Source organism: Pararge aegeria, chromosome 10 (assembly GCF_905163445.1).
Source record: "Pararge aegeria chromosome 10, ilParAegt1.1, whole genome shotgun sequence".
NCBI classification, from domain to species: Eukaryota; Metazoa; Arthropoda; class Insecta; order Lepidoptera; family Nymphalidae; genus Pararge; species Pararge aegeria.
The window spans coordinates 10,385,135-10,409,032 of record NC_053189.1 but is presented as its reverse complement, the minus strand read 5'-3'; the positions used below and the strand labels follow the sequence as shown (position 1 = coordinate 10,409,032).

Sequence of the window (23,898 nt, the reverse complement as noted above, 5' to 3'; positions counted from 1 at the left end):
TAGCTTAAATGTTAACCCGGAGTATCAGCTATGAGTGCTATACCTAATTGCACTCGAAGGCTTTTAGTAGATTCCGCGTAATGCGCTAACGGAGAGACAGACAAACAGATATTAATAATAAAAAAAATAAAGCCTAATTCAATGAAGTAGAAACTCTACTTCGTTGAAGTAGGCCTATCGAAACGTTATATGAAGACATTTTCAAGCAAAACACTGTTTTAAAACGAATCGAATATTTTTCCACCAACAAGTTTATAGTGGCGAAGGGTAATAATATACCCCAACTATCGTAACTATTATACACTAAAATAACTAATGGACATACCTTTTGAACAGATTTCATAAGTCGAACGGTTCCACGCATATTGCGGCGGAAGCAATATGGATGACAAAAGTTTTGATGGCAGCATACATAGTTGAAAGAATTCAAAAACTTTACTATCACCTGTAAACCATACAAACTGTAGCCTATATTTGATTGGGTACTAAGAAACAAGTTTACATGGACTATATTATATTATTTAATAGATAATTAGAAAAATGTTATACTTAATCAACTGTACTTATGATGATCAGTGTTTACATGACAGGTAAGGTATAGTTCTTGGTAGGCTTACCTAAGAAAAAGAATATTCATCGTATCTATATCGTTTACATCTGAAACTCTTGTTTACGTCTATTTTTTTTACTTAAAAATATTATGCACCACAAGAAATCAAATCATTCGTAATAAGACACGTTAACTAACGTGTTTTGAATTCAGAATGACAATACTAGGATTTTTTTTAATTTACAAATTTTGAAGTCTTTATTGTGTGATAAAACTATCGAACCTTAAGCCAAGGGAAACCTTTATTTATATCTGGAGGATCGGTTGAATTGCTATCAGGGCTGTCGGGTGGATGGTCGTGATCATCAGACAAAACACCAGGGCTTTCCTCACCACCACTATCAACTTCGTTTGGCATTATCACCGTACCTCCTGGAAACATTGAAGTCGAAGAAAACGTTATGCCAAGATGGATCATCAATAAATGTAATCAAATCAGACAAAACTTTTAAATAGCGTTATTGAATCGTATAAAATGGAAAGTTTCAGTGTCATACCTGTTCCAGGATAAACTTCTGATGTATCACTTCTATCAGATAACGATGAAACTTTTCTTCTACTTTGGAATGAATCAGACCTTCGATTTACAACTGAAAAATTTGAATTTAGTGTTACTCAAAAACAAAAGTAAAATATAAACCATTATGCATAAAACCGCAATCATTCGAGGGCTTCATGAAGAAATCTCGTTAGAGATAAGTTGTCCTTTTTATGTTAATTTTAATTTTTGGTACTAAATAAATAAAAAATTACTAGTATTACCAAAATACTTTTTATAATATAAAATAAAATGCTAAAGCTTTGCTAATTTTATAAAATATTGATAAGTAGGACATTCAGAAATAAATAGAAATTTAAAAAATAATGAGAACTTACATTCATCAAGTTCACGTGGATCTTTTTGTCTTAACTTAATAGAACGCCGCTTGAATGATCCGAAAGCCGCATGCTGTTGGGTGTTTCGACGGGCTATGCCTTTGCCACGAGAACCCAATCTTGACTTCTTGTCTTCGATTGGGATAGCCTCCGGTAACTAAAATAGAAAAGCAATAGTAATCAGTGTGATATTGATATTACTTTTTCTTCATAGTAATAATCCATGGATCAACAGAACTACACTTCTCAGGGCATTTAAGAAACGTGTTCTACAAAGTGCCAGTGTGTCTATCAAGAAGTTTTTAAGTTTCATGTACCTGTAGTTATACCAGCTACCATGCCCTCCAGACCGGAGCAATTTAATGCTGCCTGGCGGCAGTAAAAAGCATGCCGCTAGTACTTTCCCGGACAAGCAAGATCAGAAAAAGCTTTACTACTACTACTACTAAATTACTATAACTAAAGAATTAGTTCTTTTGATTGAACGCGTTATTAGTCGGATTTGAAAAATCTTTTTTGCATTTCATATGCCCAATGTTTTGGAAAGGTTATAAATAAGGCTATACATATCACGCTACGGTCCTACGGATGAAAGCTTGCATCGGAAATTTACCTATTTCCAATAGTCTACACAGACGCGAAGAACCGCCATTTTTTATATGCTATAAAAAGTGATACGAAAATTATTTATTAGAATTCGTATCCTTCGACCCAGTTAGTTTCGACGCACATATAACAATTCTTGAACGTTCTAATTATCATTCGGATTAAGCTGTACGTTGAGTTCTAGTAAACTGATTTTGTAGGTATTTGAGTGTATCATTTTGGAGATATTGGTAGGAGTACTAAAGTCTAACATTTGGTTCAATGGTGCACACGCCTAAATATATAAAACTGTGAGATTAAGTGACCCGTACGAATCCTACGCACAGGTCAACGAAACTAAATTTTCGAAACTTAATTATAAAGATTTTTACTATTATAAAGAAAATTTATTTTCAAAATGGCCTATAAAATATTAATATATAATAAATACAATAGTATTTAGTATTATACTGTATATTTATTTACGAGGAAAAGAACACATTTGAGAAAAAATATATACAGATAGATAATAGGACACTATAGTAGCGTATTTAATGATGACTCTTACTGTAACACTACTTCCGCCAGATACATTCTCTGGCTCGTGTAGTACAAAGGATATCTTTCGTTCTGTTTCTGCTCCAGCAATGGATTGTAGACTCTGAGCGGAAGCTTGAGAATGTCCCATACTTGATAATGCCATACTCCATCGTCGATTAGCTTCCCTGCATCAGAGATCAAATAAACCATATACGCACAAAGCCAACAAAACAAATTGCAGATGATTTTTTAGCGATTGGAGTACTATTTGATACTATAAAGAGAACTTTCTTCGTATCATAAATTTATACTCGAATAATTGGCATGCCAATGTAGCAAAGCGGTATACGATGTTACTATTGCTAAACTATTTTCGAATGTAAAATGTACTTTCAAAAATAACTTTATATTTTACCTACTTTTATTGACTTTGAAATTTATTTTGTATCCTTAAGAGCATACCATGCACTTTTAAATTTTTCGAGTTCAGTTTAGTCGGTAAAATTTGTTAATTATTTTTGTTAATGGATCAACGTATAAAGGCAGACATGATGGTATTTTTTTAATGCAATTTTTGATCAAGCACCGTTTCACCCGAAAACAGTATTTAAAATTATGTTTTATAAATAAAAGGTTGTCTGCGTTTACTACTGGATCCTGTGCCGAGGTATACATACGTGAGAAACCTACGCTATTATGTCAAAACTATCAGTGGCTTTACAATTTGATTTTACAATCGTGTCCGAAACAATTGTATTTACAAACTATGTGCATGCACATATTGTGCAATAAAACATGCATTATTTAAATCACATACTCGACTGGCATTAATGTGTGTTGACTGCTAAGAGCCCTGTCAAAATGAAAAGTTTGATCATAATTATGCACTCCTTAATCATTACTAATGTACGAAACATAATGAACTCACTTATTATTACACAATAAACGTCTCCGCTTTTGCATCCACCTTCGCAAAAAATAATAATAAAAGAAATCAATGACACAACAAATAGATATATATGTATATATAAGTAAAATTTGCAACTACTTACCAATAATAAAGGTAATAGATAACTCAAAAATCGTACCTGTATACTCTATCCCAAGGACCTCTTTCCTTTAACGAAGATCTACAGGATTTTGGTAAGTTTTGGTAAGTCTCTCGAAGAAAGGCTGTTATTTCAAACAGTAGGACGCAAGCAACCATCCGAAGTGCTCGAGGACATTCTGCTCCGATAGTTTTTCCAGGGAGCCGAATACTGGCTGTGGTAACAAAAACAAGATTGTTTATTTTTATTACATATCATACAATCAATATTTACCTTAATTTTCTATAATCTAGAAAACTTGTTTTTTTTTTTTATATCTTTATACTCAACAACAAGCAGATCTTCCTAAATTTCGCTATTCAAATGTTCTTTACGCTCGATTCGTTCCGACACTAGAGCATCCTCAGATGTTGACTTTACAATTAACAATTGCTATTTAAATTCTGCAAAGTGCGCGACTGATCTTGGGGCTGGAATGTTCTGACCATGTTTTCGCAGAATTTCTGCTTCTGTGTTCAGTGATGCACAACGAGTTGTAAAACAGGAAAAGCTAGGCACCAGATTTTACCTTCATCTAAAAAGTCTTCCTCTTCATCCTGTTGTAACAGTTCTCTTTGTCCGTCGGGATCGTTCACTAGGCTCACAACAGTATCTATGTGCTTTTTATCCTCATTCAACATATCTTCAAGTCTGTTACCTATTGCCTGAAAGTAAGTTAGAAATAATTAATACGGGATAATATATGAATACAAAGTTACTATTTACATTTTCATACATACTTCTGCCCATTGGTAGAATAGTTTTCCAGCTAGTCGTTGGCGTCTTAATTGTAGGGGACCGGATGATACTGTACCGAATAGAATTTCAATTAAAGAATTTGATGATTCTGGTAATATTTCATTTAAGAACAGACAAATCGGGAAACTTACAGGGGTTTTTCGCCATATTCGATTTCAACCAATAAGGCCATTGTCCTTTGTTACAGTTATGGACCAAAAAAGCACATTCCAGAAGTATCGCAGCTCGACCAACCACTACCGTGTGAGGCTGTAAAGTAATACCAAAATTATATGAATTGCGGAATATTAGAAGAAAAGATTTCACGATGTTTTCAGAACGCAGTCTATCCGAGAGTTATTCGGTGGTGTATTATATCTCGAAAATTGAGCTACAAAACACTCTCGTGACTCGGCGTGATAAAAACACATAGAGTCACTGAGTGGGCATTTGACGGAGTTATTCTCGAAGATCCTATGGATAATCGGGTCGAAAGTGACGAAATGGTGACCAAGAAGAACGACATTGATCGAGTTGCAGGTGTGGAATGATAAATAATAAAAAAATATATATAATCAGTGACATCGTACAAATTTTACTTACGAGATCCAACAACGCAGCCATGAACAATGCATCAGGCGTGCCACCCGGTTGTGTAGCGTCTAACATGAAGCTGAAACGCGCAAGGCCAGCGTATAAAGGTGCCGCTGCAACCAGCCTTCGACGCTTTAGGACTACCACTTCAGAATCCCCACCACCCGAACCACCCTCCGCAGAGCCGCGGCGGGACATGTCTTAAACGAAGTGAACAAAGTTTAAAATACTTTGAAAAAAGCTATTGTGATTTTATAGCCACTATACTAGAATAAAACTGTAGTAAGTTATAAGCTACGTGAAGTGGAAAACATCCATTAATTTTAAAAACATTGACTTGACTATAAATTTGTCCCAAGATATTCTGGAATTAAATAGAAAACGAAACATGTGACTACTGCAAATTGATAATACTTACAACCTCCCGTAGTTTCTTCTATACTGCCGTCTCGTTTTTTTCCAATTTTTCTGAGACCAAATCTGTTCAATCTATCTTCCACTCTTTTCCTCGCTCTGAACATACATTTTATCGTTAGGTCAGAATAATATTACGCCATACGACGGCAGACAAATATAGCTAAGGGTTTTAAAAGCATTACGAACAAAATTTATTAACTATTTCACTTTTAAATTAGTTTAGAGTTCTCGCCTATACGACCATGTGTGATTGGTTATATGATGTTGAAAAACTGAGGCTGTTTGTGATCGGGCTGGAGAAAACCATACGTACAAACTGGTAATTACAATAGGTAAATTATATTTACCTATTAAGCGTATAACCAACGCGACGTTTAACGTGCACGGGTCGAGAAACATGAATCGGTTGCGTGTGGTAAGGCCGCGCCAGAGACGCCATACTGCCAGATATAGGCAATGACTCTCCAGAGCCCGCACCGTTGCGCACTAGAGGTTGCGGTTGCGGTTTCTGACGGAACCAGTTGACTGAAAACATTAAAGTATTGTGTGACACTGTCAGATGTGATAACAATACGAACATTTTACTTTTTCTGAAAAAGTGCCTGATTTTTCTACTTACGCAATTCTGGTTTTCACGTAACTGTGTCTCGATTACAATATAATCAGGCTCAGTGCGCAATTTGCCAATCAATCTAATTATATTAGTTTTACGAATAAAATTATCACTATCACTTCACAACATTAATAATAACTTACCTATACCACTAATATGAAATTTCGAAGGTATCGATTTGGAATGCGTTATGGTATGGTGAGGTGTGATATCAGCGGACGATGCGGAAGGTATCGTTCTTTCAGACTGTCTCGGCGTGAGCTGGTATCTTCGTGTTCGCACTGATAAAGGCGACTGACTGGCAGATTCATCTCCTGCTTCCGTTTCTAGGAGACTCTATATTCAAGGGGAAACATTATTTATCCCGTACTCATAAATACAATTGTCATAAAATCTTGCTGTGTTGTGTTATTAAATCACTCTACACTGTCAAACCATGGGTTCAAGGCGAACAATTATAATTGTATGTTTACTTATAAATGCATTTATTGATCCTCAGACATGATTTAGAAACAAAACATTTTAACATGCAACTCACGTGGGCTCCAGTTGAAGAGGTACTTCTCTTCTTGAAAGTAAACTTTTTATGACTGCGGTCATCGGCAGCGCATCCAGAATCTGCACCAGTATCAGAACTTCGTTCGTCATCAGCCATTCTTGGTATATGCCTATAGAAATAAAGAAGTCGAATAACCAAGCTAAATTGTTGTTCTGATATTCCATATTAATGGAATATTACATTTTGAGACCGAACCTTATGACTCTGGTGGTCTGCATGTGAGATTCTTTAGGTTGTGTACCAGGCCTTTCGGCAGTATCCATTAAACCACTAAATGCCACTACACGGAATTCCCCACCGTGCGCTTCAAGGACGTAGCTTAGAAGTAGGCGCACTTCCGCATATAGAGCCTGGAAATAAAACTTTATGTATTATCAAAGTTTGGTAAATGAACAAAACAAAGTATGGAAACACTCATACCGAGTTATCAAGCAACTTTAATTCTCGGTGCATCAGTGCGAATCTGGTAACTAGAACTCTGAATGTAGTTTCCACTATGAAATTCTCTATGGCTCTGTTGGCGTTGGGTCCTTGGCCCGCCCCAAAATTCGTGGCGTATCCCGCCTGTAAGTGACTTATCTCTGGAGATTTTGAGAAATTCCTCTTCTGTTGACCTAAGACAATAACATTATTTGTATGAAAGAGCTGTTTTTATATTTAATAAATGCGTAAAAACAGATGAAAGTTTAGGCTAAATACTTACTTATTGGCGAAACCATAGTAGGCGGTTCAGTGCAGTAACCTAGTGTGGCATGAAGGTTGTCCAACACTTCCCTTATAGGAGCGAATTTAGTCATTTCTTTTAGGCGCAAAGTGAATTTACTAATGGATTCAGTTCGCAATTGACGGAGTGAATTTCTAGCTTGAACGCGAAGACATTCTGCCTGAGGTCCTCTTAAAGCTGTTGTACAGCCATGAGAACAGCCTAATTGACGTAATAACCTAAAATAATAACTTTGAATAAAACGAAACCTTATAAGTCTTGAGGGCTACGTAAACCATTATCTTATTATCAAACAAATATATGAATTTGAATCGACAACAATAACATTATAATATAGGTAAATGTTTCTTAAGAATTTTCATGACTTATTAACATCTAAAAACATGGTACCTGAGAATAATATACATAAGCATGTAATAAGGGCAATCGAAGTTTTCTTCATCCCTAGATTTCATTTTAGTTTCACCACCCTCAACGTTGGTTGAATCTTGGCTTTGGGCGCAAGGTATGCCTGAATCTCTTTCCTAAAACAAATTCAACTGTGTAATACCGTACGGAACCGGAATACCGTACCAGCAAAACAAATCGCAACATAGCCAATGAATGTGTGTCGTAGTTTGTCTGCTTAGGTTATATTGCTTTCACGGGATTTAATCTAGCTAAGGATAAATATACTTTAACTTACTTTACTGTCTTTATCCCTCTGATAATCAGCTAAAGGATCGACTGTTTCTGGCTGAGGGTCCTGATCAGAATCAGTTTGCCAGTTTTTGTGGACACCGACTTCCATTAACGTATCAACTAAATTCAGCATCACTTCCATTACTCGCATTGTTATGTAGAAACTATCCATGACTGAGACTGAGTATATTGCCTAAAATATCAGTAAAATTTCTTCAAACAAAAACATTTCCAAAAATTCAAAATTCACTTATTTCAAGTAGGCCTAATATAAGCATTTTGAAACGTCAAGTCTGTCTGTGTTTAGTGACTCTACCGCCGGTTCGGAAGGCTGATTCTACCGAGAAGAAGCCGGCAAGAAACTCAGCAGTTGCTCTTTTCCAATATCCACAATTTAGATTTTACATTTTAAAATTCATTTTTCTATCTTGTGAGAGATGAAAGCGGAGCCGGATGCTCCCAAGCAACCTTGTCATTAAGAAATCAATTTTATAGTAATCTCGTAGTAATAAATTTGTTTTATCACATTCTTTAAACTTTGCATTGGTAGGTCCAAAATAACTTTAGGAATTCAAATTCAAATTCAAAATTTCTTTATTCATGTAGGCCTATCACAGGCACTTATGAAGCGTTCATACATATTTGTTTACATAATTGTAACGGGATGGTGATAACTTCGTTCGCCAACTTAAATCTAAAGCTACGAGGGTTCCAAACGCGCCCTGGTCTAAGAGCCCACAACAAACTTAGCAGGGTAAATTTATTTTTTTGTTATCACCATCTTCCAGTAAATTTATATTAAGCTATGAAGCTAGAGCAATTCACACCCAAGCTTTTTTATCGTTTAAATAATCCTGAATATTATAATAGGATTTTTCTGTAAGCTTACGTTTTATATAAACTTTAAACTTATTGAGAGACATCTCAAAGATTTCATTTGGTAATTTGTTATAAAAAAATTATAAAATGAAGAATCATGTTATAAAAGCGTATACTCAATCCCACAAATGACTTCTGCACCTTTCGCAGACGATATGCAGATGTCACTAATTTATGACTATTTCATGTAAGTCGACTGTTAATATCCACTTTTTGTTTTTAAAATAAAGTGAGTTCCAGTTTAAATTTGCTTGATTCTTGAGTCTTAAAGAAAACCTTACAGTACCTTAAAAAATCTGACTTGTTAAGGTGCTGGAAGGTCTTAAGTACCCTAGAAAATTTATAGAAAAATATCCGGACAGAGTATTTTTAATATTTCATGTTATTGATATTCCAAAATTTGCTAAAGACGATATAAATGAATACAAAAATACCTTAAGTACAACTTGAAAGTCGATGTCTCCTTCTTTAGTGATATAGTAGAGTGACCCAGCTGCTTCTTGTATTTCTTCCACAATGTACGTGATGTTAGAATCTGTCTGGGACCTCGTTAAGCTGGGCTTGCGTTCCGGTGTGGGGATATGCTGGGACCCTTGCATGCTTACTGAGTCCATTTGTGATTCTAAAGATCCCTGCAAATAAAAAACCATTACAGTTTCTTCGGTATAGCAAGGTGCCTATATCATTCTCATTCTTTCTCACACTGACGAAGCAACATTGTAGAAGGTAGTGCTTTTACATATATTATACAGACCGAGAACGAACAGAAAAAGAAACGAATGCCGCAGTTTTTATACATTGAGATTCCATGTATCGGTTAACATCGCCCGGTTTTCTTTAAGTCCAGTGAGTGTAATTAAACGTATTTAGTGAACGTTGTCCTGATTAAGACGTAAGACGTTAACTTTGTTAAGACGTCATTATTTGATAAGCACGTATGTATCAAATGTATATCCTGGTGTGGGGGAGGACCAATAGATCTTACAATTATTAAAGTGAAAGTATGAATGAATGGATGTTTCTGACATAAACGCACCTGAACCTCTCAATGGATCCGGATGAGATTTGGCACAGATATAGTATATTGCCTTGAATAATACATAAGCTATTTTTTATCACGAAAACATTATGGTTTCCATGGGATAAACTTGCTTTTGTTTTTTGGGATAAGCATGATTTTTGCATAAAGGTAGTTTACGGGAGCGAAATAAAGGTGGACGAAGTCGCGGACAATACCTAGTTATATTTTGTTAGCTCACTTGTCTAGTTTTGGAGAGATAATCAGGCGATGGCGTAGGTGTATGTTCTGTTACAGTAATAATAGGGTTTTTCTTTTTCTGAATATTTGATGGCTTTGTGGTGACGATCCCTTGCGCTCGCTCAGTTTTGATTTCGCCAATATATCTGGAATAATATCATAATTTAGTTTTACTATATATATCACAGAAATATAGGATCTTCTCAGTTTTAACCATACTTTGCTCTTAACTCACGAATGACTGAAATAATACTGAGTACCGACAATCTAATTTCAGATATAATGATATTTATATTGATTGCGTGTGTTTAAGACTTGATTTTATTCTACAAAATTAATATCGTTTCACTTTTACTTTTTTAATAATTTGTCAAGCAATTTAATACAGTCCATGCAATAATATGCTTTTCTTTAATTAATTAGAGTTAAAGTGACAGCATGCGTTTATGATTGCAATGGTTCTGATATTGTTATAATAATTTATAACTGATACTTAATATTTATCTATTGAAGCTTCGTATGATTATGTGATTATGTATAATTAATTACTTAGTATTATAAGTGTTTAATGTGTAAGGCATATATTTTAGTTATTTTCTATTTTATGGCTGTATATGATAACTCTAGTTCGTACTTCGAAAGCTAAGCCTTGTTTAATTTGTTATTGCTACAATTAAATAATAATTTTAAATACTGATGATCTAAGCGTAAACAAATTTACAAATCAACGTGTGAATAAATCTCCAATCAAAATAAAGCTTCTACTTTCGTTTCATATCTTATCACCGACTTACCCATTGGATGCTAGCTCATCAATGAGACAGCTAGCGACCGTATTGTTCATCCATGAACAGTGTACAGGATAAAGCGTAAACAACACGGGAGAGAGAGAGAAAATTTCATTTAAAATAGAAAAAAAATATCAAAATAACTCTGTTAATAATGTATGTGTAGGACTAATGCATGCTGTTTTGCGATTAAGAGACAGATTTCTTTTAAGAGTAACTATTATTAGAACTTCAAATGAAATAAGAGAAAATAATTATGAACTGAGTAGCTGTAGTATTTAAAGCTTAAAAATAAAAAAAAAATGTCTGGAATTAAAATAGTCTTTTCGCATAACGCCGCCGGGCGATAATTTACAATGAAAGTATTTTGCATTATCACAAAATTAAGCTTTCTAAAATTTTTATTGAAAAGGATAAATAATTCTTTTTAACATGAAGATATATCAAAAGAAGTTGCGATGTCAACTAAAACTACGAATATAGGAAATTTTTTTGCTGGAGAATAATAACTACGACTTACCTAAGGCTTGGCATGCTTTTTCCTTTTATAAGATTGTACTGAAGAAAATCCCCCGTTAGTCTGGGAGCCAACGGCGGAAAATTACGCGCAAGAGCTGAATTTGGGCGATCATCGGCGTTATCAAGACTTCGGTGGTATTCCTATAAAACAATTTTGAAATTAGAATAACATTGACATGTTAATAATATAAAAAATGTTTGCTAATAAAAAAAATATCTACAGATATCATTCTTACTGCAGTATGAAAACTAAATTTATGATCTTCTTGGCCAATTTTTTCCAACGCTTTTTCAGATTTGGATAAAAGCTTCATCTCAACGAACGCTTTCAGGTCGGCCATTTTCATTTTCCGCTTTACTTTTTCGCTCGCTCTTCGAGTCATTATGTTGTCTTCATCCAGCTTGGGTACGTTAGAAAACGGAATTTCTGTTATAGGCGAGATATCTTTAGATTCGGGTACTTCCATAAAGTTTTTTAAAGAATCTCTTTCTTTTATTTCAGGGCTTTGGTATATGGATACTTCTATTTTAGGTATTGGTAAGGAATTACTTCTTCGTCTAGGCTGAATTTGTTTCGACATGTCATCGCATATATCACGTAATCTAAAAGCAATAAAAAACAGATCATTACATATTTATCGCCATAGTATTTTACTACCACAAATCTATTGTAACTTAATTTACCTATTGTACAAATAATGTAACGCCCAATAAACACCTTCTTCTTGCCATTGCGATGCGAATAAGCATCGTAATGTAGCTACATCTAGAAAAGTTGCCGCGGATACCTAAAAGTATATTCAATATTACATACATTTAAACACATACACTAATCAATTATACATTTAAAAGTAATGCACTCATGTATATTATTTTTTACTTACATGTTGTATTTGTTTAATGCTGGTTGATTTTTCTGCAGAAGTGGGAGTACCTTTCACACCGGGACCTCCGCCGCTATCGGATAATGACTCTTTATCTGATGAACTGTAACATTAATATATATATATATATAGTTAAATGTAAAATAAATCAGTTATCATTTGAATAGGATTCCATACAAATATATTTTGAAAATTCTCAATATAGTCGTACTACGCGCGGTCTAAGTTGGCCGGACCAAAATTAGCCACGACTCATCATCATCATCATCATGTCAATCAATGGACGTCTTCTATTGGACACAGTACTTTTGTAGGGAGTTTCAAATTCACGGTCTTTTACCGCGTGGGTCCGCTGAGCCACTGTGCTCTCTGTGACTCGTTTGATGTCATCCATCCACATCGTGGTGAGTCTACCAACGCTGCGATTACCGGTGCGAGACCGCCACTCCAGTATTTTGGGACCCCAACGTATATCGGTTCTGCGAGCTATGTTCCCCGCCCACAGCTGCGCAGTATTTTTTAGGAATTAAATGATTGCGTTGTACATAGTAAATGCAGGAAAATGCAACTAGAGCGGTCAAGTGAGGTCGTGCGATTTGAAAAGTGCAAACAAAATAAAAGTTTGAACAGAAATGCTATTGAAAATATTATCACAAATATTGCAAACAACATTCAAAATTTACTAGCAATTATGTTGAAGTTTTCTGCATAAACGATTTCGTGGCAGCATAATAACAGAAATGCACACTTCAACTAAGCACTGAAAAAGCTTACCTCATTTTGGTGATTTGTGGCAAAGGTTTAATGCCAGGCAGCGTGGGCTTGGAGGGATCCGCTTTCCGGACTTGAAATATGCTAGGATCAGCCGCATACACCGTATAAGCGCCTCTATTCACGCCACTATAATTTTGTTCTGAAGGTAGACGGTAAATGAACTGTAAAAAGCATGTCACTATTATAATATTGGCTTAATGGGATTTGGGGATTCAATAACTTGCAATTATTTAATGAGCTAACTGCAAAGGGTGCATTTTCAGCTTATAATCACCAAGAAAGTTGGAAAACATCTGGCTAAACTAAATACAAGGGTTCGTGAATCGCAAAGGAACTTTTGTTCAGAGTTCTGCGTTGAACTCGCAACGGATTATGCGTTAAAATATACGAAACTCTACGAAAGTTATTTAAGTTGTTAACTGGGTTTCAGTTAATTTACCACATGTTCCTCTTCAGTGCTAGAGCTCTCTTCAGGAATGGTCTCTGGGAAGACAGTATCTTTGGGTGATGACAGCCAAGGCTCTTCTTCAGTGCTGGCTTGCTTCGACGGCGCTTCAGATTGTGACATTGATACGTTTTGACTTGGAGGGCTTCCGTTGGCTGCACTTTCTTCTTTCGAGAACTTGCCTGGAAAAATAAGTACTTTAGTAAGTCCGGTGTGCATGAATATTTTATTTTAGATATAAGCAATATGATTTCTTAGGACCACTTTGACCTACAACAGTTTTAAGCATTGTATTAAATCTCATTTATTACATCAAGATTAATATACCAAAAATACCAAGTTGCTTGTGAGATCTCCACTCTGCTTTAATCTCTCAAAGCTAAAAGAATATTTAAAATAAAAAAAAAATAGTTATTGTTTGAAAAGAGCAACTGCTGAGTTACTTTCCAGCTTCTTTCTCATTGGAGGATTCCGATGATTGACTGACCGATTAACAGAAATAGACAGAATTGATCTTTTAAAAGTGGTACTGAAGTAGGCTTGTTTATTTTTATTACTCTACAGTATCGAAGGATGCATGGTTCTGAGCTTACTACTCAGTTTTGCAACATTTCAACTATGGTGACTAGAACTGTATTTTAATTTATTTTCTATTTCTAATTTTTTTTACCAATATTAAATACGGTACGGTAACTCTAGTTTCTCCTCATTTCAGATTTGATCACGTAGAGATACTCCTAACATAACTCTTTTCATCGCCCTAACAGGAAATATGATGTCTTGATTTGACTCAACTGCTGTAAACTATGAACAACTGAACACAATCACGACAGCGTGCAGTGTGCATCAAGATATTTGTTTATAGAGTAAGAGTAATATACTTACGACCCATAAAAATATCGCCTTGTTGAGGTCTCTTTGAATATTTTCCACCAAGTGGTCGGGGTTTAGGTTTCACTAGTGTTGTAAAGCATGACGCGTCAGGGTGTCTGAACTCCCACAAAGCTTGCCATAGTTTTAGACCATTCTCTAACCTGTAGTTGCTTGTGAAATCTGATTCTTTCAAGTGTTGGGATATAGGTGCAAAAAGGAACACAAAAAGCTGAAAAAAGATTAATTGTTAATTATTTATTGAAAATGTACCTTTGTTAGGAGACATCTAAAAAATTTATTTATCTACAACTTACAGTCATAGCTGGCACAGAAAATAAATAGTGAAATGGGTTGGAGAAATATTTTCCATTCTCATAGTCATTATCAGCACACTCATCTGAAGCATCAAGTAATATCCAATGTAAAGTGTAAAGGAGTTTTGTTTCTACATTGCCCAGGGTTTGCATATTGTCTTTTACTCTGAAAACATAAAAATCAAAACTTTATTCATATTGCCCATTATAATATAATATTAACTGAATTTTTTAACATCTATACCTAAATACTAAAGCCAGAAGGGTACCCTCAAATACAATATTAAATTATTTCAAGTAGGCCTATTTTATAAGCACTTTTGATATATAATGTCTGTCTGTTTTGGCACTATGTGAATTTAGCAAATATATATTTATACATATACATTATTGACAGTTGTCAAACTTAGTATATAATATATGTTTAGAACTGACTTGTGCAAGATGTTTCTTGCACCATTTAACAAACTTTATTTTGTTAAACTGTAAACTATTTAAAAGGGAATACTAAACAGATTTGATATGAAACTTTTCACAAGTTACAATAAATTATTTTCATGGCATGGCAATCTGCTACTTTAGTTAGGTAGGATTTTATACCTAAAATAGAAAATGAAATAAGCTGTTCATTCAATAAAAAATTCACTGCATGTATTTATTGACAAAAAATTGAGGTGAGGTTAAAAAGAATTTAATCAATGTTTCACCATTGCCGTGGTTAAAACAATAATCTCTGAATAACTGATAGCCAGTTAAATAAAGAAAGCAAGGTCTATTGTTTTAGTTTTTTTTTTGAGAAAACTACTTACAATCTTATAGAACAAGTACAAAACTTTCACCTGAAACATAGATTGATAGTCAGATTTTATACCTGTTGTGCAGTAAGCCTGCTAAAGCATGCATTACATGCGGTAAAGCTGCTTGTATAAGTCGCCATCGTGGGATTGCCTCTATGGCGTCAGTGAGGTTGCTAGCTAGTCCAAAGCGAAGATTTTGCACCAACACTTTCTCAAAAGACTGCAAAGTAATTTTAAATATATGACTCCTGACAGTAACTAGGCAATAAATAAAAACAATAACACACAATCATCAGCTAGGTAGCCTAATTATTGCCTGCTGGGCATAGTGCAAGGGATAGATGTAGAGCTTGAATCCACTATGCTGCTTCAAACTAGATTGGTGACGGTAAAGGCTTCAGTCCAAGGAGTTTAATTTAATTCCCGAAAATGTTTCAAGTAGTCGCGTATATTGAAGACATAAGTATATTTAAATATTATGCATTAATTTTTATTTATTATTTTTTAATTATCTTTTAGTTATATAGAAATAATGTATTTTTAACAGCAAAAAATATGAACCTTGATTCCTGAAATAAAAAATATTATTATTATTATAAGTACTTACCTTGCAAGCTTCTTTTAATTCCTATAGTTTGCATGAAATAGATTTTTAATGATTGAGAATTGATATTGCGTCTGAGACATAAAAAAATAACTGCAAATGCAATTGCCAAAACGATCAGCAACCCAAAATAGTAAATAAAACAAATAAATATTGTCACAGAAAATATGTCAGTTGACAGCTGTCAGATTTTTTTATATTGGCTTTAGATTTTAGTTTATTTAAAAAATACCGTATTATTTTCTAAAGAAAAATCAAATAGTTTAAATTAAACAATAAATATAATCACTATACGAATCTATACTATTGCTTCATGCACATTTAAATAAAGTAAAATACTAAGAAATTAAAATTTACTGGATTAAAGTTTACATATTTTGCGAAAGTTTTCACACTAATGTAACGTTTGCAATCAAGAGAGATTATGGTTAACGAGAGAACGTTTTTAAAGATATCAGGATTATTTTATATTGATAAATACCATAGACGCAATTAAAGGTAAAGGTCTGTTGGTCTATCCACGACCCATGCTGGGCACAGGCATTGATAGGGTGGATTAGAGCTTTATCTCTCAACTCTGCCTTAATTTGTGATTTCGATTACACACAATTTTGTGATAATATCTAAGTGTACAGATTTGGGCTCAATAGAAATTGAACCCAAATCTGTAAACTTAGCCATCCTTATCACAATGCTCCCTAGAAAAGGATAGCCCTACTTTTAGACTTGTCATTCTATTCTGTCTTTTTTTAGTCTTGATTTGTGTACAACGGAATTGGCACGATTACCTATTTCGCAATTTCTGGTCAGAACTGGGAATCGAACCCAGGCCTTCGTGTTCCGTAGTCGAACATGCTAACTACTAGACCAACGAGGCAGTCTCATATTTCTAAATGTAAGTTAGTTTGATAAAATTAAATAAAATATGTTTTAAAAGGAAGACTTATTTATTATTTACAAACTTACATGGTGTCCAGGAGCTCGTTGACAGAACTGCACACAACAAATATACACAATATGCGTTACAGCTGTATATACAAACAACACATTGACAAAACATTTATATTGGTAAATACGCAGGTATGCAACAAATATTTAAAATGTTTAAGCCTTTTTGTATAATACATCAATTAATTTTTTTTTAAGTAGCTGGGTAGAACATGGCACTAGTTCTTCTGTACACAAATCTCATGTTGACAGGTTTAAAAATAGTGATACCTATATTTTTCTACGAGAAAAATTAAGAAATGAGCTGCACTATTTTTAGACCTGACCTGACCTGAGACAAATTAGTTTAGAATACTGTTTAGTATACAGATTTGTGTACAAAAGAATTGGCGCCATTTATTTTAATAAATATTTTTATTTGACAGCAATGACACATAAAAATTCCATAAAAATTGATCAATAAACTTAACCAAGTTATATATTTTATTAATGTTCAATGGGGTATCAATTGAATAAAACTGTAATAGGTATTTCAAAATTATTATAGATAGATTACAGGTTTAGTAGATAAACTATATTTAAAAATACCCGCATAAGGTAAGTAGGTAGGATTTAAAGTTACTTTTTTTATGTAGGGGTAGCAAAAATGTCAAAGATTCATAGTTTAATAGCATATCAATTTTATGAAGAACCGTTAATTAATTAGGGGTTTTTATCATAGTGTGGGCGCAGAGTATAATATAAAAAATGTTAATTAATATTACACATTAATTAAATAAGTTGCACTAACCATGCATGCCGAATCGTGGACTTTTCCAAATCTTGGCCGCATGAAAGGTGTAGTTTGTCTCCATAGAAATATTTGTACGGCGATTGGAACGATGTCGTCATTATTAGAGTTATCTTCGGATAAATCTTTGACTTTCATTTTACAATTTTCTACATAACAAACGTCCTGGAAGTGAAATTATGTCTACTTATAGACTAGATAAGGTACTTATGACAATTAATACTATCGGACAATCTTAACAAGCTCTTTTGAATATCAATTCAAATCATACATACCTACGAGAAAAATAAAATTAGGAAATGAAGGAATTGAAAAAAATGTAGATACTTATTTGTAAAACAGCACCTATCTCTTATCCGATAAATAAATTTTGATAATAAGAAAATCCTAAAATGTTAGCCTATTAAAATGAATTAATTTAAAAATATTCGATTACTTAATTTAAATCATAAAATCAACTTCACTAGCTAAACGTAAAAAAATTAAAATACTTTTATTTTAAAAGAAATTATGTAACGCACTTAATAAAAAAACAATTAGACCCACAATAACACTTACTTAGGTTAACAAACAAAGATCCATGTTATGAGAGAATTCAAGAAGAAACCTGTAGATAAGAAATGGCGCACTTGCTAAATTAGGTCACATTGGATGGTTGGCGAACAATGTTTACATTTCAGGGGTTGAAACGGTTAGGTACGTGGGAATAACGTAGGGAGGACTGATGCTACGAACCCCAGTAAGGCTCGGTTGAGAGTGAGGTTCTGCGCATTCGCCAAGAGACGAAAACTTAGGGTTCACACTTGACTGACTAGTAAATATTAAATATTTCTAGTTGAGTATATTTTTTCAACGGTATACTTTTTATAATACTTTTAAAAGAATACCGTCAATTAAATGGCGTGAATCCAGTTCATGCAAATAAACAAAATATCGAGGGATAAATTCTTTTCATGCAATAAGTAAAGTTACCTACGTACTTAGTGATTCGTTACAAAATGTTAGAATGGAGTGGTGTGATTATTTAACTTTTACTAAATATTTTTTTTACGTTTCTTACCGGCTATGAATGCGTGGCTTGGCATTCTATAATCAGCTCAGACAAATTAAATTAATCAAATCATGTTATATATACGATGTTTTATTTATTATATTTGGTTTAAGGGTTTAAATGTTAAGCGACAGCCCTATAAAGATTCCATTGATTTGTGCGCAGATAGTCGAGAAACAGCAGCCTCCCGTTGTCATAGAAACGGCAAAATGGCAGCTGAACTGGACCGTTGAACTTATTGTGATTCTCAATAGGATTCAGATTGGGTCTTGATGAAATTACTCTCATCAGTTACTTAGACAAGTTATAAGACGGTTTCCGAAATACGAACCAGATATATTCTTCCTGAATTGATAACTAGCTTAACCCAGACATGCTTTACTGTCGCTCAGACTTATACGCATTTCAGTGTCCGTGGATATTAAAAAAAAAATTTTTGTTCTTTCTATTCTGTATTTACATACAAACATACATCAAACGAAAAAAAACATTTGTTTTTCTTTAATTTTTAATGATCATAGAGAGAGAAACGCGATACAAATTTGAGCTCAGTTCTTCAGCACATTTAGCTGTTAAGAAACTAATGTCATCGCACTCAGACGGTCGTAGAAGAATCTGTCAGCCAAGCCTTCGATGATGGATGGAGAACGTATTGGATCAGAAAGTTAGAAAACGATAGATCAGTGGGGGAATCTTTTGAAGCAGGCTAAGGCCGAGAAATTGCGTAGTTCTGGCGATAATAATGATGATGATGATAATCATTGATTCTAGAACGAAGTAAACCTATTAAGGGAATAATCATTGTCTCGATAACAAATAGATTACTTTCGTAGATTGCTGGTACAAGTAGGTTTAATGTTAGCAATAAATCCAACAATTCATAATATGGATGCGACCGCTAAAACAAATTTGCTGACCACTGAAGAAAAATTCTACTAAACCCATTCGTAAATTGATGCCTTCAGATAGACGAAAACAATCAGTGACTAAGTTCTTGGGCTGGGTGGGTAGAGCGGTCTATTATTATAGATACGACGCTGCAAATAACACGTAACTATCCCAGTCCACGTGAGATCTTACGGAGATACACAACTTGTGGTTGTTTAAGTGATGACTGCAAAATGACTCTGTTATTATCTTAACATTGTATGCCTTTATCAAAGCTGTAAAAATAGTACCTATTCGTAAATATATATCGTGAGCATTGTAGGTAATTTCTTTAACAACAAATTAATCAATCAATCAATCAATCAAAAATACTTTATCACACACAAGAAAAAAATAAAAAAGAGACAAAAAACAACAAAGGTACAAGTCAATTAAATTTGTGTAACAAAGGCGGCCTTATCACTTATAGTGATTTCTTCCAGGCAACCATTATGAGGAATTGGCTTACATTTGAATCCTTATAGCGGTGCGCAAAACTCTAAGAATATACATACATATTAATAATTACAAAAACAGTATATATATAAAATAAAATAAAATACAATATGGTAAAATAAATAATACTAAAACTATATATAATAATGTTAACGGTACAGAAAGTAAATGTGAGATATAATAATCATACTTATAGTGTTAAGTAATAATTCTTTAGACGAGTCAAAAAAAGTTAAAAAATACTGTGTGATTCAGCGTAACGAATGTCACGTGGAAAATCATTCTACAATTTAACTGCCTGATAGTAAACTGCTTGATAGTAAATAAGTTAAATATAAATTTATTTAATAAATAATAATTTTTTTATGCATCATATGACTTTTCATCATTATCAACCCATTACTAGCTCACTACAGGGTACAGGTTTCCTTTTACTCAGCAGTGGCGTGCATAAAAGGTATGCACAGGGTATTCATTAAGCGGGCTGATGATATAACATTTAAAAAATCTCCAGTACGGGTTATAAATATACATAAGGATTAGCATTGCAAGAAGTATAAAAAGCCTACGATAGTTTTTTTAACTTGTACTCGAGATTTTCTTCATTTTATATCATCTGCATACCCTGTGCATACCCTCTTTGCACGACACTGCCTTTTGGTCGGAGAGAGTGAAAAAGTGATATGCATAATATCTTGAAAATGAGCCTATATAATATGCCAGTCTGAAATGAGAGAGAAGGTTATAGTCCAGCAGTGGGATTTTAATAAGCCGATGATGGTGACGACGATCCTGATTCTGAGGGGTAGAAAAATAAAAAATCGTACGTTTAAGTATATAAAATGTATTCATGACTTATACGTTAGCATAGTACTAACTTTAATTAACTATATTGCAGTAGTAGATCGTTCAGGGATGGGTACCTACTACCTATCACAATGCTTTATTCTACCCCAAGTAGCATTGCTGTGTTCCGATCATGAGGTTTAACATCTACGTTTCAGGTTGTTGGACATAAGGCGGCATTTTGTCGGACGTGTTCCTTGCGTGCCCTGCAAAGTGTTGTTGAATGAATGAATGAGTGAATATACTTTTATTGTACACCACAAAAATACATAAAAAAAGAAAAGTAGGTATAACAGAACAACGTATACAATTTGGCGGCCTTATAGCTTCAAAGCGATTTCTTCAATCAATCGCGAAGAAAACAAATACAGAAAATTGTTTGGTGGTGCACATATACATATACCCATAAAAATGTATTGTTCTGCTAAAAAGCGATGATTTTCCACTTAAACAGATAGGTTATTTATTCTGCGTAGTAAAAAAAAAACTAATTAAAATAGTATTAATTACGCTATTAATAAATTAGGTAATTTATTCATAAACCATTACGAAGTAATGGTTTATGAATAAATCGTACGAAACGAATAAAACGAATAAATCGTTTTCACATGGAATAGTAGCAAGAATTCTAGGCATTCTGGCTCTATATACCTACTACGATAAATCACAAAAGACTTCAATTAGCTATTTTGTCACCTGAGAAGGCAATCTAAACGATGTCGTGATGTCAGAAAGGTAGGTGATGTTACACGGGTTTAGAATAAGGGCGACACCAGACTAGCTGGTTAGAAAATTATTGAAAACGGAAAGTCTTACGGCTGGTTTTTATTCTTGTAGGAGGCTACGGCCTGGGCTCGTCACCACCGTACCTACAAAGACGAGCCGTTTTCACGTTACGCGACAATGCCGCGAAGAAATCTATTAGAGGTGCCTATGTATTTTTCTGTTAAAATCAATCATCAAATCAATCATAATACAAGCCCAGATATGCTTTTCTTACCTTCTTTTAGATGGCCCTTGCAGGTTGAACTTTCGATCATGATTGTATTTATAAACATGTTCATTTTATACATCTACATGCTAGCCCTGATCTGAATTTCACCCATTGGTAATTGATGATGTAGTCTAAAATGGTAGCGGTCTAATCTGTAAGGCTTAGTCCTTTCTACAAAGGTTGCCCGTAAGATATTGCTTGCAGCAATAAGGCCGCCTATGCATGTCTGCATTTTTTACTGTTTCATGAATGTTTCTTTTAATATACGTATGTTAACGTGCGATAAAGTGTTTCTTCTTCTTCTTCTTCTTAATCCTAGGCAACACACCGAAACGCTAAATCACTTAGCGGCACGTCTTTATCGTTAGGGTGGTAACGAGCGACGGCTGAAGCCTCCCACAATACAAACGCACGACTTTTTGTGTGATAATAATTTTGTTTTGTATCTGCGGGTATGCGGTTTCTACGCGACATTGTACTGGAACGCTAAATCGCTTGGCGGCACGTCTTTGTCGGAGATAATAAAGTAAGGTAGCGAGAATTGTTTAATTTCTACAGTTCTTCTATGAGAGAAGAGACATTGCCTAATAGTGGGAAACCAATAGGCTGAGGATAATGGAACATTTCATTACCGTAATTGGTTATTTGTGGCCAGCAAAGGCAATAGAATTAACAGTGTTGCTTTATGTTCACACGGTCGCAGGCAATTTGTAAATAGAGTCCAATAGGGTGTGGTGGCAGTTACATTTCCCACTTTATAGATTGTTTTCCATTGCTTTTCAACCGACTACCTAAAGAGGAGGTTATGATGTCAACATATTGTCGACCTCGTAGGTAGTGCTGTAGTCTTATAAGTGGGAGACCTAGGGTTCGTTCCTGGAAGCTGAACGCTGATAAAACCAACGTTCAGCTTCTCAATGATGCAGCATGCATTTTAGTATAACCCATTGATTTAAGTAACTATGATTACATTTGATTAGATGAGTAAGATTTTGAATCATCAGGTCCTGGGTTCGTCTCCCAGATCAGGTTAAAGATTGCAACGTTTGGTAAGGAAATTGGAGTTGTCAAACTCCTTCGAAAAACATGCTAGTTTCGTCTCCTCGGTCCCGGTTCATATAACTTTTCTACATGTTATAATAATCAGAGATTCTCTCCAAAGCTATATTGGAGCAGTGTGGTGGGTCTTTTTCCTTTGAGAGATGAGTCCGGGCCCGGAAGTGGGTCATTACAAGGCTGATGTTAGTGCGAAACTAAGATATAAATTATCAGAGTAAGTAATACAATGTGTAACGGAATTACGAAAAACTGTTGAAAGGTAACTGTTGAATGTATATTTCATAAGGAATCACCCTGTAAAAATATGAAATCAAAAGAAGCATATTTAATTTTCCAAAAAACTAATTCAAAACATTGTTAGTGTTTACGTATGACAACCCAATTGTAGATAAAACACCGACAGAAGTATAAATCTTTCCTGTATTCTACAAGATACATTTCGGAGAGTCTGCTCAGGAGCTATTCGATTTGGTTAAACCATCTCCTTTCTACCATTGAACTCCGAGGTACCGAAAGAATCTGCACCGTTACGTTGTTGAAATACCATCAACACGTACGAAGCGTTTTGCTTCTTCATCATGATCTGAAGATCCGCACAGAAGAGGCCTGGAATGCCTTCCCATCTTCCGTCTTCCCCGATACCTATAATTTGGGTACCTTCAAATCA

At 34.4% G+C, this 23,898-nt stretch overlaps 1 protein-coding gene across 7 annotated transcripts in view; it reads right to left on the bottom strand.

Moving 5' to 3' along the window:
* The window catches only part of LOC120626722 (protein unc-80 homolog), a 38,876-nt gene extending 20,245 nt beyond the window's left edge, over nucleotides 1-18,631 (bottom strand). The window contains exons 1-37 of one of the 7 annotated variants that reach the window (XM_039894371.1): nucleotides 18,457-18,631; nucleotides 17,899-18,063; nucleotides 17,127-17,153; nucleotides 16,164-16,184; nucleotides 15,631-15,776; nucleotides 14,760-14,925; nucleotides 14,458-14,674; nucleotides 13,567-13,754; nucleotides 13,128-13,288; nucleotides 12,354-12,456; nucleotides 12,154-12,257; nucleotides 11,691-12,072; nucleotides 11,471-11,610; nucleotides 10,957-10,986; nucleotides 10,164-10,308; nucleotides 9,339-9,536; nucleotides 8,030-8,218; nucleotides 7,735-7,868; nucleotides 7,324-7,562; nucleotides 7,041-7,234; nucleotides 6,816-6,970; nucleotides 6,600-6,729; nucleotides 6,205-6,397; nucleotides 5,796-5,973; nucleotides 5,450-5,544; nucleotides 5,041-5,231; nucleotides 4,590-4,707; nucleotides 4,440-4,507; nucleotides 4,229-4,364; nucleotides 3,700-3,874; nucleotides 3,540-3,578; nucleotides 3,429-3,464; nucleotides 2,640-2,796; nucleotides 1,487-1,643; nucleotides 1,108-1,224; nucleotides 834-982; nucleotides 326-445 (exon numbers count right to left, since the gene is read on the bottom strand). In XM_039894371.1, the coding sequence (XP_039750305.1) occupies nucleotides 326-445; nucleotides 834-982; nucleotides 1,108-1,224; nucleotides 1,487-1,643; nucleotides 2,640-2,796; nucleotides 3,429-3,464; nucleotides 3,540-3,578; nucleotides 3,700-3,874; nucleotides 4,229-4,364; nucleotides 4,440-4,507; nucleotides 4,590-4,707; nucleotides 5,041-5,231; nucleotides 5,450-5,544; nucleotides 5,796-5,973; nucleotides 6,205-6,397; nucleotides 6,600-6,729; nucleotides 6,816-6,970; nucleotides 7,041-7,234; nucleotides 7,324-7,562; nucleotides 7,735-7,868; nucleotides 8,030-8,218; nucleotides 9,339-9,536; nucleotides 10,164-10,308; nucleotides 10,957-10,986; nucleotides 11,471-11,610; nucleotides 11,691-12,072; nucleotides 12,154-12,257; nucleotides 12,354-12,456; nucleotides 13,128-13,288; nucleotides 13,567-13,754; nucleotides 14,458-14,674; nucleotides 14,760-14,925; nucleotides 15,631-15,776; nucleotides 16,164-16,184; nucleotides 17,127-17,153; nucleotides 17,899-18,036 (5,136 nt within the window). In that variant the 5' untranslated portion in view covers nucleotides 18,037-18,063; nucleotides 18,457-18,631. The remainder of the gene's footprint in view (nucleotides 1-325; nucleotides 446-833; nucleotides 983-1,107; nucleotides 1,225-1,486; nucleotides 1,644-2,639; nucleotides 2,797-3,428; nucleotides 3,465-3,539; nucleotides 3,579-3,699; nucleotides 3,875-4,228; nucleotides 4,365-4,439; nucleotides 4,508-4,589; nucleotides 4,708-5,040; nucleotides 5,232-5,449; nucleotides 5,545-5,795; nucleotides 5,974-6,204; nucleotides 6,398-6,599; nucleotides 6,730-6,815; nucleotides 6,971-7,040; nucleotides 7,235-7,323; nucleotides 7,563-7,734; nucleotides 7,869-8,029; nucleotides 8,219-9,338; nucleotides 9,537-10,163; nucleotides 10,309-10,956; nucleotides 10,987-11,470; nucleotides 11,611-11,690; nucleotides 12,073-12,153; nucleotides 12,258-12,353; nucleotides 12,457-13,127; nucleotides 13,289-13,566; nucleotides 13,755-14,457; nucleotides 14,675-14,759; nucleotides 14,926-15,630; nucleotides 15,777-16,163; nucleotides 16,185-17,126; nucleotides 17,154-17,898; nucleotides 18,064-18,456) is intronic. The other 6 variants (XM_039894372.1, XM_039894373.1, XM_039894374.1 and 3 more) reach the window with 6 other exon arrangements.
* Nucleotides 18,632-23,898: the final 5,267 nt, after the last annotated feature.